The sequence below is a fragment of the Neoarius graeffei genome, chromosome 2, assembly GCF_027579695.1.
Source record: "Neoarius graeffei isolate fNeoGra1 chromosome 2, fNeoGra1.pri, whole genome shotgun sequence".
In the NCBI taxonomy this organism is placed as follows: domain Eukaryota; kingdom Metazoa; phylum Chordata; class Actinopteri; order Siluriformes; family Ariidae; genus Neoarius; species Neoarius graeffei.
In genome coordinates this window covers 107491696-107508161 of record NC_083570.1, presented here as the reverse complement: position 1 = coordinate 107508161, position 16466 = coordinate 107491696, and the positions used below count along the sequence as shown (strand labels likewise).

The 16466-nt window shown below is 40.1% G+C and overlaps 1 protein-coding gene across 10 annotated transcripts in view; it reads right to left on the bottom strand.

Annotated features, from left to right (window-relative positions):
- The window catches only part of tnip1 (TNFAIP3 interacting protein 1), a 65046-nt gene that overhangs the window by 32175 nt on the left and 16405 nt on the right, over nucleotides 1–16466 (bottom strand). For all 10 annotated transcript variants that reach the window (XM_060915344.1, XM_060915346.1, XM_060915345.1 and 7 more), the window contains 6 exons: nucleotides 12628–12797; nucleotides 7451–7597; nucleotides 4261–4349; nucleotides 4039–4101; nucleotides 3077–3247; nucleotides 352–446 (listed from right to left, as the gene is read on the bottom strand). In XM_060915344.1, coding sequence (XP_060771327.1) covers nucleotides 352–446; nucleotides 3077–3247; nucleotides 4039–4101; nucleotides 4261–4349; nucleotides 7451–7597; nucleotides 12628–12766 — 704 coding nt within the window. In that variant the 5' untranslated portion in view covers nucleotides 12767–12797. The remainder of the gene's footprint in view (nucleotides 1–351; nucleotides 447–3076; nucleotides 3248–4038; nucleotides 4102–4260; nucleotides 4350–7450; nucleotides 7598–12627; nucleotides 12798–16466) is intronic.

The window sequence follows — 16466 nt, the reverse complement described above, 5'->3', positions numbered from 1 at the left end:
CGACTACGTAGCTGCTCCGCCCAAATTGCACGTGTTGGCATCTCTGTGAACGTTCTGGAATTTCTGCAAACAAATTAGTTCCTGTTCTTGAAGGACTCTGCGATATCAGAGTGGAAAATTAATCAACTTCATCAAAACTCAGCAGCAGCGCTGCGGTGCGGTTCTTCTGGCTGTGTTGCTGAACACCTACTTTGTGCGAGTCCATGTATCTGTTTAGGGGATTAGTAAATTCATGAATATCAGTCATCATCAGCTTGCATTTCTAACCTTGTGTCCTAAAGACTTCCTGTTCACTACATACAGTGTAGTATAACGATAACTCAGAGCCGATAAGTCTCGAAACTCTCTCACCTCAGCTGTTCCAGGTCGCGATTTCGATACTGAAGGTCCTCCTCCATTTTTTTCCGCAGCTCGTTGTTCTCCTGCCTCAGCTGCTCACAAAGCGTCTGAAACGGACGAGATCAAGCACACGTGAGCTCCTCGACACTGGACACTGTTTCAGTCATGATTAATAACCCAGCGCTGGGTTCTCTGGATGTTTAATACCGAACGCTTTAGGTCCAGTCAAACACTATGTGTAATGGTTTTGCAGAAAATAATCAACAAGTTGAGCTGTGATGAAGACACTGTCGATTAATTTCTTATAACACCAGTGTGCTTGAAAGTTTGTGCACCCTTTAGAATTGTCTATATTTCTGCATAAATATGACCTAAAACATCATCAGATTTTCACACAAGTCCTAAAAGTAGATAAAGAGAACCCAGTTAAACAAAAATATTATACTCGGTCATTTATTTATTGAGGAAAATGATCCAATATTACATATCTGTGAGTGGCAAAAGTATGTGAACCTTTGCTTCCAGTATCTGGTGTGACCCCCTTGTGCAGCAATAACTGCAATTAAACATTTCCGGTAACTGTTGATCAGTCCTGCACACCGGCTTGGAGGAATTTTAGCCCGTTCCTCCGTACAGAACAGCTTCAACTCTGGGATGTTGGTGGGTTTCCTCACATGAACTGCTCACTGCAGGTCCTTCCACAACATTTCCATTGGATTAAGGTCAGGACTTTGACTTGGCCATTCCAAAACATTAACTTTATTCTTCTTTAACCATTCTTTGGTAGAACGACTTGTGTTCTTAGGATCGTTGTCTTGCTGCATGACCCACCTTCTCTTGAGATTCAGTTCATGGACAGAAGTTCTGACATTTTCCTTTAGAATCCGCTGGTATAATTCAGAATTCATTGTTCCATCAATGATAGCAAGCCGTCCTGGCCCAGATGCAGCAAAACAGACCCAAACCATGATACTACCACCACCATGTTTCACAGATGGGATAAGGTTCTTATGCTGGAATGCAGTGTTTTCCTTTCTCCAAACATAACGCTTCTCATTTAAACCAAAAAGTTCTATTTTGATCTCATCCTTCCATAAAACATTTTTCCAACAGCCTTCTGGCTTGTCCACATGATCTTTAGCAAACTGCAGACGAGCAGCAATGTTCTTTTTGGAGAGCAGTGGCTTTCTCCTTGCAACCCTGCCATGCACACCACTGTTGTTCAGTGTTCTCCTGATGGTGGACTCATGAACATTAACATTAGCCAATGTGAGAAAGGCCTTCAGTTGCTTAAAAAAAGTTACCCTGGGGTCCTTTGTGACCTCGCTGACTATTACACGCCTTGCTCTTGGAGTGATCTTTGTTGGTCGATCACTCGTGGGGAGGGTAACAATGGTCTTGAATTTCCTCCATTTGTACACAATCTGTCTGACTGTGGATTGGTGGAGTCCAAACTCTTTAGAGATGGTTTTGTAACCTTTTCCAGCCTGATGAGCATCAACAACACTTTTTCTGAGGTCCTCAGAAATCTCCTTTGTTCGTGTCATGATACACTTCCACACACGTGTGTTGTGAAGATCAGACTTTGATAGATCCCTGTTCTTTAAATAAAACAGGGTGCCCACTCACACCTGATTGTCATCCCATTGATTGAAAACACCTGACTCTAATTTCACCTTCAAATTAACTGCTAATCCTCGAGGTTCACATACTTTTGCCACTCACAGATATGTAATATTGGATCATTTTCCTCAATAAATAAATGACCAAGTATAATATTTTTGTCTCATTTGTTTAACTGGGTTCTCTTTATCTGCTTTTAGGACTTGTGTGAAAATCTGATGATGTTTTAGGTCATATTTATGCAGAAATAGAGGGTTCACAAACTTTTAAGCACCACTTGAAACAAACAGTCTTTCCCTCAGTTCATACCAGCACTCTGAGTAACACATTTAAATAATAATGCCTGGCGGTTTTTCGTGGTATATCAGATATATTCCATTCAGCTCGCATGATACTGAATGAACGACTTGAAGACGAGTGGCAGAATGGAATACATCTGATATACCATGAAAAAAAGCCAGCCAATAATATTATAATAATAATAATAATAATACATACAGATTCCTTTCGGGTGTTCAATGCGCCTTTCTCATTCATAATTCTCTCAAAACCTTCCGTATTTTGTAACGAAGTAAACCTGGCGGCCATGTTTGTTTATAAATTGTCGCAGTCGCTCGCGCGGAAGTTTTACGTCTCCGATGTGTGACGTCATGTTGTCTTGACAGCCGTGCAATATCATAAGCCATATTCATCCAATGCTTATTGTGTAATGGTTTTGACGTAATACACGTAGGATAAGCAATATGCTAACAATATCGCATGCTACGGATCAAACCAAACGAACGAAAACCGCTAGAAGGGAACAGAACACGTGTCTTTATTCCATCGAAAAAGCGTATAATTAATTCCTTAATTAAATAAATTAAATTATAAATACTAAATTATAAAACTGTAAATGATAAATCATTTAAATAATATCGAAAATTATTTTAAATTTTTTCATAATTTTATTTAAAAACAAAGTATAATTTTTTTTTTAAATTTACAATATAAATTTTTGAAATATTTTCAACACGATAAGATAAACGTCATATTTTTGGGCCATTGTGTAATATTCTTTATGTAATGCTCGATGTGTGAGTGAGTGTGTGTGTGTTAGAGCAGCGCGCTCCACCTGCAGCAGTGAGGTTCTCTGCTCGTTCTTCTGCACTTTTGAGGACAGGGTGTGGAACTCGACGGCCATGCGGCCCAGGTGAGCCAGGAGCTGGTTGGGGTTGGACTCCTGCGCAAACACACTGAACGAGCTCTCGAGCCTCTGCAGCTGACTGGCCAGCTCGGTGTTCTCCTGCACACACACACACACACACACTACATAAAACACAAACACATGGACACACCTCTGTCCACAGTTTAGTCCAGAGAAGGGTTAAATACTCACTCACTCACTTATTCTCTTTGATTAAATACTTAGATTTCTATCCGATTGCTCTGTAAACAGTGATTTTTCTCGTTGCAGAAACTGCCCAGCTACAATTCCAGTTCCTCACTTTGCCCTCATGGAAAGCGAAAGCAAAACCCACTCGACAACATTCCGGAACCAGGTTTACAGTCAACACACTGCAGTCCGATTAAACACCAGGAACGCTCAGTGTAAATAGTGGTTAAAGACGCGACAGACATTTATTATCCGCGGGTTAATACTCACACACACGTCTGCTCTGATTCGCCGTTCTGCTCTCTGTTCCAATCAGCAGTTCAGCTCTAACTTGGCTAACGCTAACTCAAAGCCAAACTAAGACTAAAGCGCTTCCTGCGCTGCGTTTCTGAAGGGAAAGGTGATTAAGAAAGAAGCACGTTTTCCCTCTCATGTGTCTCCAAAAGAGAAATTCCTTCTACTGCGAGGGGCGAGTCATCGGCATGTTCCTGCCTCAAGTAAAATCTGGAGTTTCCCCCTCTCTGAGTCACAGCTGACTTGATCTGTATGTACATCCACTGAGTCACTGAGAAAAATTAAAAACCACACACAGACACGTGGCTTTGGGAAGAACGGCACGGGAAGGGAAGTAAGCTGGTGCTTTCTCACACTCGCGGACACGTGCAATGCAGAACAGGCCTGAATTTCCACACCCAGCTCACCGTTTGAGTCTCCGCCATGGTCTTGTCCTCCGTGTTCACCAGCTCAAAGTGTGACGAGCTCTCCTTCAACACACAACAAAGCACGTTAAAACACAGTTGTGCGATCACACCGTACGTCCGCTTCGACCCGATACAGCGGAGCTCGCTCACTGCTGATTTGCATTATAAGGTGATGGGTGTGACAGTATTCAGAGGAAGTGCATTTGTACATCGTGTACTCACAGTGGCTTCTGTTTGGATGGTTTTCGTGGTCAGGCACTCGCGGGGATCTGATCTCACAGATGCCTGATGACTCAGGAGCTTCCCATGACCTGCGAGATCACAACAGCAATGCAGACGTATGGTCACTTTCAGTAATAAACACAACCACAGTGCTGGGAAAAACGTAATGTAATGCCTCAGCATGTTAAGGCGCTGACCGCTTTGATTCAGGTGCTGATGTGGCCGTGCTTTACGCATGTGTAAAAGGAACAGGTCAACTTATCTTTTATAAACGAAGTGGGTGAAGAGAACAGAACAGAACTAGGTAGAACTGGATTAAAGAACAGATGCTATAAAAATAATAAAATAGAAGGGGGGGGAGGTCAAATGACAGAACAGAATTCAAAGAGAAGTTGAATCATTAAAAATGGAATGCGACAAAAAAAAAAAACAGAACCGAATAGAAAAGGTGAAAAAACAGAACTCAAATAGAAGTCGAATCATTAATAATGGAATGCAAGAGAATTTTTTTAAAAATAATCGAATAGAATAAAAGTAGAAATATTAATGAAATCCTCCAAAAAATAAAATGGAATATAATAGAAACAAGGTGAAAAAACAGAACAGAATAAAACTTGAGAAATCAAATCATATTAAAAATGAAATGCTACAAAAATTAAAAAAATTCTAGAACTCGAATAAATAGAACACAAGCAAGTAGAAACACTACATAATGGAATGCTACAAAAATCATAAAATAGAATTGAACAGAAAAAAAGGTTTAAAAAAAACCTATAGAACTCAAATAGAAGTCCAATCATTAAAAATGGAACGCTACAAAAAAAAAACTAACAGACTAGAACCAAGTTGAAACATTAAACAGTAGAACACTAAAAAAATAAATAAAATAGAATAGCATAGAGAAAAACTTTAAAATAAATAGCAGAATTTGAACAGAAGTCAAGTAGAAGTCAAATCATTAAAAATGGAATGCTACAGAAATTAAAAAAATAGAATAAGTCAAAACATTAAATAAAGGAATACGACAAAAATAATAAAATGGAATCGAACAGAAAAAAAGGTTAAAAAACAGAACAGAATACAACTCAAATAGAAATGAAACGCTAAATAATGAAAAGACTAGAACCAAGTTGAAACAAACAGTGGAACACAACAAAAAAAAATCATAAAATATAATAACATCGAAAAAAGCTTTAAAAAACAGAACAGAGCTTGAATAAAATTCAAATAGAAGAAGCTGAATCATTAAAAATAGAATGCTGGAGAAATAAATAATATCATAAGCAGAAACAGTAAATAATGGAATACTACAAAAATAAAACAGAACTGAATAGGAAAAATGGTTAAGAAGAAGCCTTTATTTTTAAGAAGAAGAAGCCTTTATTTAAAACACAACAGAACTCAAATCATTAAAAATGGAATGCTACAAAAATAAAAAATAAAATTCGATGAGAACCAAGTTGAAACATTAAACACTGGAACGCTACAAAAAAATAAATAAATAAAATCGCACAGAAAAAAAGCTTAAAAAAAAACAGAACAGAATAGAACTTGAAGTCAAATATAAGTCGAATCATTAAAAATGGAACGGGACACAAATACAAACAAGAAGACAGAGTCATCTATATCCCCCGCCCCATATACCAACTATATACCAAGTTTCCAGATATTATTTGTCACATTTTTCAAGTTGTGCTGCAGGAACCCAACCCGACCTCTTTACACTGACCTCAGCAGCCCATGGCATAAGCCCACCGGACCTTTGGTCCAGCTGAGCTAAAAATTAAAAATCTCTCACATTTCTTAGTATCAAAAAGGCACATGTACATTATTTAATCAACACACATATACCAACTTTCAAGACCATAGCACTCAGTTTTCAAGTTCTGCTCCGGAAACAAAACCTACCCCAAAGACTAACCTGAGACACCAAGTCTGAAATTGTTTCCATGGAAACATGAAAAATTAAAATTTCTCAAATTTCTTAGTATGAAAAGGCACATCTACATCACCTTGTTAACATGTATACCGAGTTTCAAATCCGTATCATGAATAGTTTTGGATATGCGCTCCGGAAACGAAAGTTGCTCTGAGAAACTAAGTCAAAATCTATTTTTTATGCAAAAATTTGAAAAATAATTTTCCAAAATAGCAAAAGGCACCAGATCACATGCTGTTTGATATGTATACAAAGTTTCATGAAGAGATCTTCAGTAGTTTTAAAAGATATGGCCCGGAAACGAAAACGTGACCAGACGGACCCCGTTTCTATAAAAAGCAGAACAGAACTTGAATAGAAGTCAAATAGGAAAAAAAAAAAAAATTGAATCATTAAAAACGGAACGCTACACAAATACAAAATCAGAATAGAATCATGTTAAAGAATGGAATTTGCTTCAAAAAAGTAAAACAATAGAATAACAGAATCCAATCAGAATAGAATAGAGACGTGTAGAATTGAATAGAACTGAGTCGAACCGTGTCAAAGAACGGAATTCTATGAAATAGAAGAAATTACGACAGAGGAACGTGTTAAAAGAGGATTAAAACTAATCGAACAGAACGGTATGAACTAAAAGAGGGGAGTATAAAACAGTGCACAAGCACTGAATCAAAAACAGAAAGACGTGATGAAACAGAATCGAATCGAACAAAACAGAAGTGGAAGTGTATATGAAAAAGGTCGGAGTGGTGGAAGATCGACAGAACAGAGCTGATCGGATGTTCGTCTGTTTACCTGCCGGTTGATTGTTTTTCCTCTTGTTCCTGAGTAAATGATTTTAATGATGTCTGTAATAAAAGTAAATCTGGATCATCAGCGTGGATTTGTGGACAGCAGAGTGGAAGGCAAACACGCACTAAAGAAATGGTCCAGGAGGGAATTTCCCTCGCCTTGGACTGAACTTTTTAAATCCGATCACGAGATCATGAAATGACGGGCGTGAGAATGACGAGTGGTGGAGTCAGGGTCACTGACCCGACCCGGACTCGGCTAATATCTTTTCGCGAAACGTTTTATTCTTTCCGTCTTTCCTTTAAATCACTTTTTGTCTTACGAGATGCATTCCTGCTCACCATGGCTGTAAAGAGTAGCTCTGGGAGTTGCCACAGCATTCCTGACATTTCTAAATGTTTTTACTCCACATAAAAACACAGCACACAGCGCCCCGTAAGTCCCAGCGACTCTTACCTGGGGTGTCGGTGTGAACCGGAGTGCCGATACAGGCGCTGGCGAAGCTGGACGTGGAGGACTTCAGCGCCTCGTTGTCCCTCACCAGTTCCTCCACTCGCTTGCGGAGCTTCAGCGCCTCTGACTGAGACTCCTCCAGCAGGTCTCCTATGGGACAAAGCCAGAAACACAGAGGAGAGGGGTCACGGGGGCAAAGAGCTGCATGACCCTGAACGACCTCTTTGGACACACGTTCAACACTCTGGGAGCAGAAGAGCAGCAGCCTTCAAACCCTCGGCTGTATTTACACTGCGTCAGTCAGGGCAGGGCCGCAAGACACACTGCGCTCCAACACCACGACAGCAAAAACCTGTTCGGTTACATTCATTCACTCGACTCGGACAGGCGCACACCTCACAGGATACGTGTGCGGGCGCTGAACAAAACAGAAGGGCGTGAAAGGATCAAATCGAATTTAACTGAAAATAGAACAGGACAAAACAATACAACAGAACAGAATGAAACAGGAAGCTGAATAGAACGGCAGAATAGAAGAAAAAAATGAACAGAACAAAACAATAGAACAGAATGGAAGAGTAGAATAGAACAATAGAACAGAAGAGAATACAATGGAACAGGACAACAGAATAGAATTAGAATAGAATATAACAAACAATAGAGAAGAGTAAAACAGAACAGCAAAGAATACAACAGAATAGGATAGACTTAGAATAGAACAGACCAATAGAATATAACAGAACAAAACAGCACAAGAGAACAGAATAAAGCTGAATAGAACAGAACGGAACAGAATAGAATATAACAATGTAACAGAACTACACAGAATACAACAGAACAGAATAAAGCTGAATAGAATAGAGCAGAATGTAACAGAACAATAGAATTGAATTAGAATAGAAGGTAACAGAACAGAAGAACAGAATAGCATAGAATAGAACAGTATGTAACAGAACAAAACAGAATACAACAGAAGAGAATAAAGCTGAACAGAATCTAACAGAACAATAGAATAGAATCCAAATATATAACAAACCAACAGAACAGAACAAAACAATAGAAATGTAACAGAACTACAGAATGCAATAGAACATCTGGAGAGCATAGAACAGAATGTAAAAGAACAACAGAATAGAATTAGAATAGAACAGAACAAGAGAATAAAATGTAGAACACAATAGAACAGAATATAACAAACCATTAGACTATAACAGGAAAAAAAAACAATATAACAGAACTATAGAATACAACAAAAAAGTAGAGCAGAATGAAACAGAATAGCATAGAATACAATCGAATAGAACAGAACAATAGAACAGAATTAGAATAGAACATAACAGACAAAAACAATAACCAAACTACAGAATACAACAGAACAGAATTAAGCTGAATAGAATAGAGCAGAATGTAATAGAACAATGGAATATAAGTTGAATAGAACAGAATTAGCTGAATAGAATAGAGCAGAATGTAACAGAACAATAGAACAGAATTAGAACAGAATAAAGCTGAACAGAACCGAACGTAACAGAACAGAATTAGAATAGAATAACAAACCAATAAACTATAACAGAAAAAAACAATAGAACGTACAGAACTATAGAATACAACAGAAAAGTAGAGCAGAAACGAAACAGAACCGTATAGAATACAATCGAATAGAAGAGAATGGACCAGAACAATAGAACAGAATTAGAATAGAATATAACAGAACGATAGAATGTAACCGAAGAAAACCAAGCTGAATAGAACTGAACAAGTTAAAACAAGAGAACAGCACAGAATAGAATAAAATAGAAATCAAACAGACTACAGGTCAGTAAAACGAGAGTATAAGGATAACAATGTAACAAAGGAGCAATCGGAGGAATAGGAGCGAATCAAACAATAAAAACAGAGTGGAAAAGGACAGGATGGGGAAAAAATGAAATGATGCCAAAAAGAATAAAATAAAACCGAACAGAATAGAAGAGAACAAAAGAGAATGGTGCAGAATAGAATATTCTGTAGAATTGAACACCTTCCTGGTGTCCGAAATCGCTCCCTACTCACTATATAGCGAGGACGCCGTTTTGTAGTGCTGTCCGAAACCTTAGTGAGGATTATTTACACCCTATATAGTGCACTCAAAGTATCCCACGAAAAGTAGTGTACAACGATGGTCACTAACCAAAGCAATATATCCCATCATGCATTGCAGTCGCGCTGAAAGAAATCAAATTAAGTCTGAAATGTGATTTAATAAAAGGCAGCGGCGAAGAAGAAAGAAAGGATTCAGCCTTGATTTAAAAGAACTGAAAGCTGCCGGTACTTTGTATTGATTAATGTGGGAAATGCGCTCAGTATAATGTGGATTTATCACACAAACGCACGCGTGTATTTATTATTTTGAAACCCACCAGCCGACTGATCTGGCACGTTTTAATTGTGCAACAGTAATGGCGTAAATACCAGCACAACGGGCGAGTGTCCAAAAGCGTTTTTTTTTTTTATTTTACCAATGAGCTCATTATATAGTCCTCTATACAGTAATTCCCTCTATAGGGAGTAGGGAGTAGTGAACGAGTGAGCGATTTTGGTCACAGGGCAAGACGTCCTTCTGAGGCAGTCCACCAACACCAACACTTGCAACCACGTGATCAAAACGTGCTACGTCATGAGCGTCCGTCATGATGGTGGATATCCAAAGCAAGTAGGACGGCAGCCGCTGAAAGCGTGTCTGTAAACAAGGCGGAATTTTCTCAGTATTACTACGACTTGAACGCTCGAGCGAAGATCTGATACAAAGACAAGATAGACATGTGTGGGTTTGACCCATATTATTTAAAAAAGTCAGACTTTTCCGAAGATAAGACGCTTCCACTGATCCCCAGATATATCGCGTTCTATCCGATTTGGCTCCCAAAGAATCAAGTCTGACCTTAGACGAAACAGCCCATGTTCTGAGTGGGATTGTTTCTATCGTATCATTTTCCCGGTGCTCCTAGAAGCGAGGTGCTAATGCATGACGACAGAACGCTCATTTTATAGCAAAATTCTAGCAAGACGAAATAAAATTCTTCCGTGATATTATCGAGAAAGCTTTTGAATCTCACCTGAAATAAAACGATTGCTGCAAACACGAGCTGTTTTGGCTTTCGCCTCTGTTAGATCAGCCCTGCCGATGTTGTTCGGCCGTGCTCGTCTCCTCTCCTCTCCGTACTAAGCCTCAGAATTTCCTCGCCCTCTTTGGATGGAATTCTAAAAAAATCGGAACGTGCCACGGTCACGAGTACTATTGGGACTGCGACCATATACAGCACGAAGATATGGCAGAGCTAAAAGAACGCTTAAAGCAGCGGAAAAACAAAGAGTTGCTAAAAAAATTTTTTTTTTTTTTAAATGTGCGAGCATGTTTTGTATGGAATGTCGCTCGGACCCCGTGTTTGTATCTCCACCAACATGGCCGACATCCGGGTTTCTATTTTGCTTTGACGTCACTTGCAAGTCAAGGATTTGAGTAATGGAAGAGGAGTCTCATCAGCAGGCTAATCGAGCCATGAGATAACCACTGCGACTTCATAAACAGGTTAAAGAGGGCGTGGTGTCGGAGGGAAACCGCGCTGGGGTCTATGCCGAGGTGTGCCAAGCCAGCAGCAGGGGTTAGTCATGGAAATGTCGTCAGTGTCGAGTTGCTCGCTGTAACAATCCTGCAGTTCGAAGGGACTCTCTGCGTTTCGCTGCATGGCTGCTTTAATCTGCTCACATGCGACACGCCTACACTTATTCCGCACCGACACGCCCGCCTGCGTCGCTAATTAAAGGCCAGTGATGAGCAGAAACCACATGATGAGTCTGAGCACTGACTGACACATCACACACGCACGAGTCATCATTGGGACCTCAGGCTGAAATCCTTCACGTTATTGTGCCTTATGTAAGTAAGCGGTGTCACTGGCGACGTTCCCATTGCACCATGTCCCGAAAGGTTTTTTTTCCTTCTCTTCCCGAGTGATTTATTACACAAAGACGAGTCACGTTTTTATCGTGAAACACGTTCCGTCCTCACCGCCCTCTAGATTTCTTTCTTGCCAAGTTAAGAAGACAAAACGCGCAGCTTGTCCCATGGAGACGCGTCAACACGTCTGTCCTGAAGACACTGGACACCGGAGACTCCTTCCGTTCCATGCTGAGGACGTGTCTCTGTATAGAAAATCTCACCATTGCCCCTTTTCCACCAAAGCAGTTCCAGAGCTGGTTCGGGGCCAGTGCTTAGTTTGGAACCGGGTTTTCTGTTTCCACTGACAAAGAACTGGCTCTGAGGCCAGAAAAACCGGTTCCAGGCTAGCACCAACTCTCTGCTGGGCCAGAGGAAAGAACCGCTTACGTCAGCGGGGAGGGGCGGAGTTGTTAAGACCAACAACAATAAGACCACGAAAGATCGCCATTTTTAAGCGACGAGAAGCAGCAGCTGTACAAACACAAAGTCATCCGTTATTATTATTATTATTGTTGCTGTTGCCGCTGCTTCTTCTTCCGTGTTGTTTTTGCTTCGATATTCGCGCCAAGGTTTATGCAAACGTAGCGACGTAACTGAGGTATACAACGACGTAACTGACGTATACAGCGACGTAATGACGTGGCTTCCCTTAGCACCCCGAGCTATGGAAAAGCAAACTGGTTCTCAGCTGGCTTGCAAGTTGAACAAGTTGTGAACCAGCACTGGCCCCGAACCAGCCCTGGAACTGATTTGGTGGAAAAGGGGTACATGACAACATCGTAGCTACGAAACTTTTTTTTTTTTTGTTACAAATTCCTGACGCTGGAGACTCCTTCCATAAAATGTTACCTTTTTTTCCAAAATAATTTTATTATTCGATTTAAAGTGACATAGATCGTCTACTATGTACACAAGCCTGTGTGAACGAGTGGTTACTACAGCAACGATAACGAGGGAATTAATAGAAACCTGCGACCCGAATTCGAGAATTAAGAGCCGTCATTATGGTCAGAGCTGCCACTTATTTAAAAGAAAATAAAAAAAAAAAAAAAAAAAAGCTGTGCTATAAACAGAAAACAAAAGAAAGGACAAGGTTGTGTGTCAGTGCCAAAGTTTCGTTTTGACCCCTCACTGATTCGCAGTGTGAGAAAATGAGAATAAAAATAAAGCCGTTCCTTCCTCCAGAACACTGTGGACTCACCGAGGCTCTTGAGGCCCTTCATGCGCTCTCTCAGCACCGTGTTCTCCTCCAGGAGCTGTCTGTAGCTGCTGGTCTCTTCTTTGGACTGAGCCTCGCTCCCGCCGGGGTCGTAGATCCGATACGGGCCCTTACCATCCATACCCACCTACTCACTCAGCTTGCATACTCTCCTGCACCGAGGGGAAGAAAAATATATTTTATATATATGACATGGCGATTTGGACACGTCTACCCTGTTACAGTAAATCTAACCCCCGTGCAGCGACTCAACAGCTGTCCATTTACAATTCAAACTGAGCCATTTGAATAAGCCGGGGCTGGGGATTTCTCTCAGGTTATTTCAGAACACACCAATTTGAATGCTGATAGCGTTATAAAAACACGACGGGGGCAGTAAATGCAATGAGGTCGAGATAAAGTTTGCACGTTAAAGACGACAGGGCGTGTCTGTCTTTCTCTCCAGAATGAAAAGGACAGAGCTGTGACGAGACAGCGTTACAGACAAAACACACAGAGTGGCGGGCGGAAGGGCTCGGTGCTTCATCACCACGCTCCTTCTATCATCCGCTGGCTGACGGAGCGAGGAATTAAACCGGCCAATGAATCAGTAAATAAATAAAAAGAAAAGAAAAGTGAAGGAACGGATAAAATTTGAGCACTGTTTTTATTTTCCCCTCGACTGAAACGTTCTACGACCACCATAAACACATTTAAATACATTTTTAAAATAAAATGTTAGCTTTTAGTTTATATTATTTCTCTCTATGCACTTTGTCAATTAAACATTTAAATGTATTCATTTTACTACATTTATTATTAATTATATAAACCCATCACATTCATTACACTGAAATGCATTTTATTAACTTCATTTTATTAACTCGTTAAACTTCAACGAATGACATTTATCATTACATTATAATTAACTACATTTATTCAAATGCATTCATTTTATTCATTCATAATTGATTTACTTTCTTACAGTCATTCAATTTAAATGCATTTTACTACATTTATTTTATTCATTTAGAACGAACTTTTATTACATTTATTAAACCATTTTATCACATTCGTTAAAAATTTAAGGATCAAGGATTTTTACTCTCGCTGCGAATCACAACGCAATTCAGTTGGGCAGCAATTAAAAGGGATTTATTTTATTTTATTTATTACATTTATTTTCATTAAATAATTACATTTAATAAATGTATTTATTTTATTAATTTACAATCGATTCATTTTATTGCATTTATTCATTTAAAAGCAATAAAATCTTAAAAATTGTTCGCATTTCGTTTACATGATTTTTCTCTGCTTGCTTCTTTTTAACCAAATAAACAGATTAATTACTTTAAATAATTAATTAATTGATGGAGTAAATACTTTTATTTTTTTTCTCCCCCCTCCACAGTACCAACACTATTTTTGGTTAATACAATTTCTTAGACTTATTTTACCATTCAGTTTTAATATTTTTATTGATAATAATAATAATAATCGCTGTGTAGAATGTGAATTAGAAAATGGAGTGGCGATGATACTCACGACACGACACCCACAACACAAGTCACGCTACATCATCATTCTGTGAAACTCGGAGTTAGTCGACTGAAGCCCCTCGTCAGCAGCACCGGCCATTTAAACACACGAAGCGAAACAGTTTCACTTTCCTTTCCAGTAACCCGGTGAGCTCTGGGCGATTAGTCAGTCAGAAACTAGACCGGACCCAGGCCATGGTGTCGAGTCAGGGCAAATCCTAAAAGTCCCCCTTGTTCCTTACGTAGGTGAACTCTGCCATCTGACAAATCATTCCGATATGGCGATAAAGGGGAGGCGGAGTTAGTTATCCGGAGGCGGAGTTAGTTATTAGAGATGATAGTGGAGCAAAGAAAAAAAATCCTGAACTTTGGAAAGTCAAACTAAAATGGGGGGGGCAACGTCCCTCGAAAAATTTTCACTAAAACAAGTTATAACTTTTACGCCTTTTTCTTTCATGTACATTTAGTTCCCCTAGTTAATGAGTAATTTTCAGGAGCACGTTTAGAAAATGCGGTGATTTTCCTGCTACACAGTTCATTACTTTGGAAAAAAAAAAAATCAGACATGAAGGTAAACTCAGCAAAATCCCAAACCAGTCCTGTTAAAAAGTAAAGGTCTGTTAGAGTTTCTAAAGCTTTCAGGTTTCAATGTCGGGGACGTTGAGCCTCGTTTATCAATCTTTTAGTAGAGTTGTGCGTTTGCAGAAGCTAAAGTGAACTAAACATTTCCAATTCAGATTTATGCGAGTTGATAGCCTGGCTAACACGACTTCAAAGCTCTCCGAGCTATTGGTCTGGCCAAGATATTCAGCCCAACCGTTTCCCAAAGCGCGTGGTTGACCCGCCTCCCTGAAATGCCTGTTTTGTTACTGGTCGAAGCCAGAAAAGGCTGTGACGAAGCTTAAACCAATCACATCACTCTTTCCTCTGATGTATGCGACGCGATGGGGCTAACTGGTAGATTAAACTCTTACCGAAGCCGGTCGGGAGCAAGGTGAAAACGTCCTTCCTTTCAATAAATACCTCCAGGGCTGCTCTTTGCTCCGTTTTCAATGAGAACTTCCCGTTGAATGCTTTCAATACAGCATCTATGCGTAATAGATGCGGAAGCGTGAATGAAGCGCTTCCGGCATAGATTCTGTAAACAATCTATGGCTTCCGGTCGCAGTTCTAGTACGTCAGTGCCTTGAACACGCCTCTACCCAGGGCCGTTGGAGATGCTCAAAGTTGATTGGTTCCCGATTTTTCGGGAGCTTGGAAGAGCTGTAGATAGCTTGCCTGGCCAGACTAAGCTCGCAACAGGCCCTCGTGTTGCGTCACGCTTAGGATGGGCGGGCCCAGGCTAGCGAGTTGAAGCCGATTGTTTACATTAGTTCGTATTGTCTGTAAATTTAAACACGCCAATGAATACCAAATTTCTCATGTAAATCAGGGGCGTGGCTAGGATTTTTCAGGGTGGGGTCACACACTGACTGGCAGCCCGAGTGCATTATGACTACGTTCAGACTGCATCCTGAAACGACCCATATCCGATTTTTTCACATGCGACCCAGGCCGCTTGGATATGCGGTCCTAATTCCGATGCATATCCGTTATTTTCACATGCGACTGCAGTCTGACCGGACAGGTCGCATTCATGCGACCTACACGTCATCAACAAGAGACAAACGTCACTATTCTGCGTTGGCTAATCCCACCTCTTTGGTGGAAACTTGAAGAGTGCGCTTTTTTTTTGGTTTACGTATTACGTAGATGTGCTTATTACGTGTCAATTTGCGCATGCGGGACACTTTTGGGTCGTTTTCCGTTCATATTGGAGATCGCATACAAGTCTCATAATTGGTAATGTGAACGGCCTAACAAAAAAAATCGGATTTCACAGCAAATCGGATATGGGTCGTTTCAGGTTGCAGTCTGAACGTAGTGTAAGTAACAAAAAATAATTCCCATTGCTAGTTTTAGGTAGCTTAGAAACCGGCTCTTCCATTATTGCTGTTTCTTCCACGTTTTTTTGATGTTGTGTTCTAGAAACAGCACTAAAACTTCGCTTCGAAACCACAAAATGCAACTTTGATGGAAAAAAACCACAATAAATCGCTTACCTCTCTTCACGTCAAAAGAAGGAGGAAAGGTTTGCTTGTTTTGACATGGCGAATTATTAACGAGGAAATACTTGTAATTCACAACTAAAAAGACTGCAGCTACACTGGCAGCTTGAACACGCTTTCTAGTGCGATTGTGTTGTGCTTGCGCAGAACGGTGTCAGTCCTGCACGTCTTAGCACGTGCAGCTGAAGAGGCG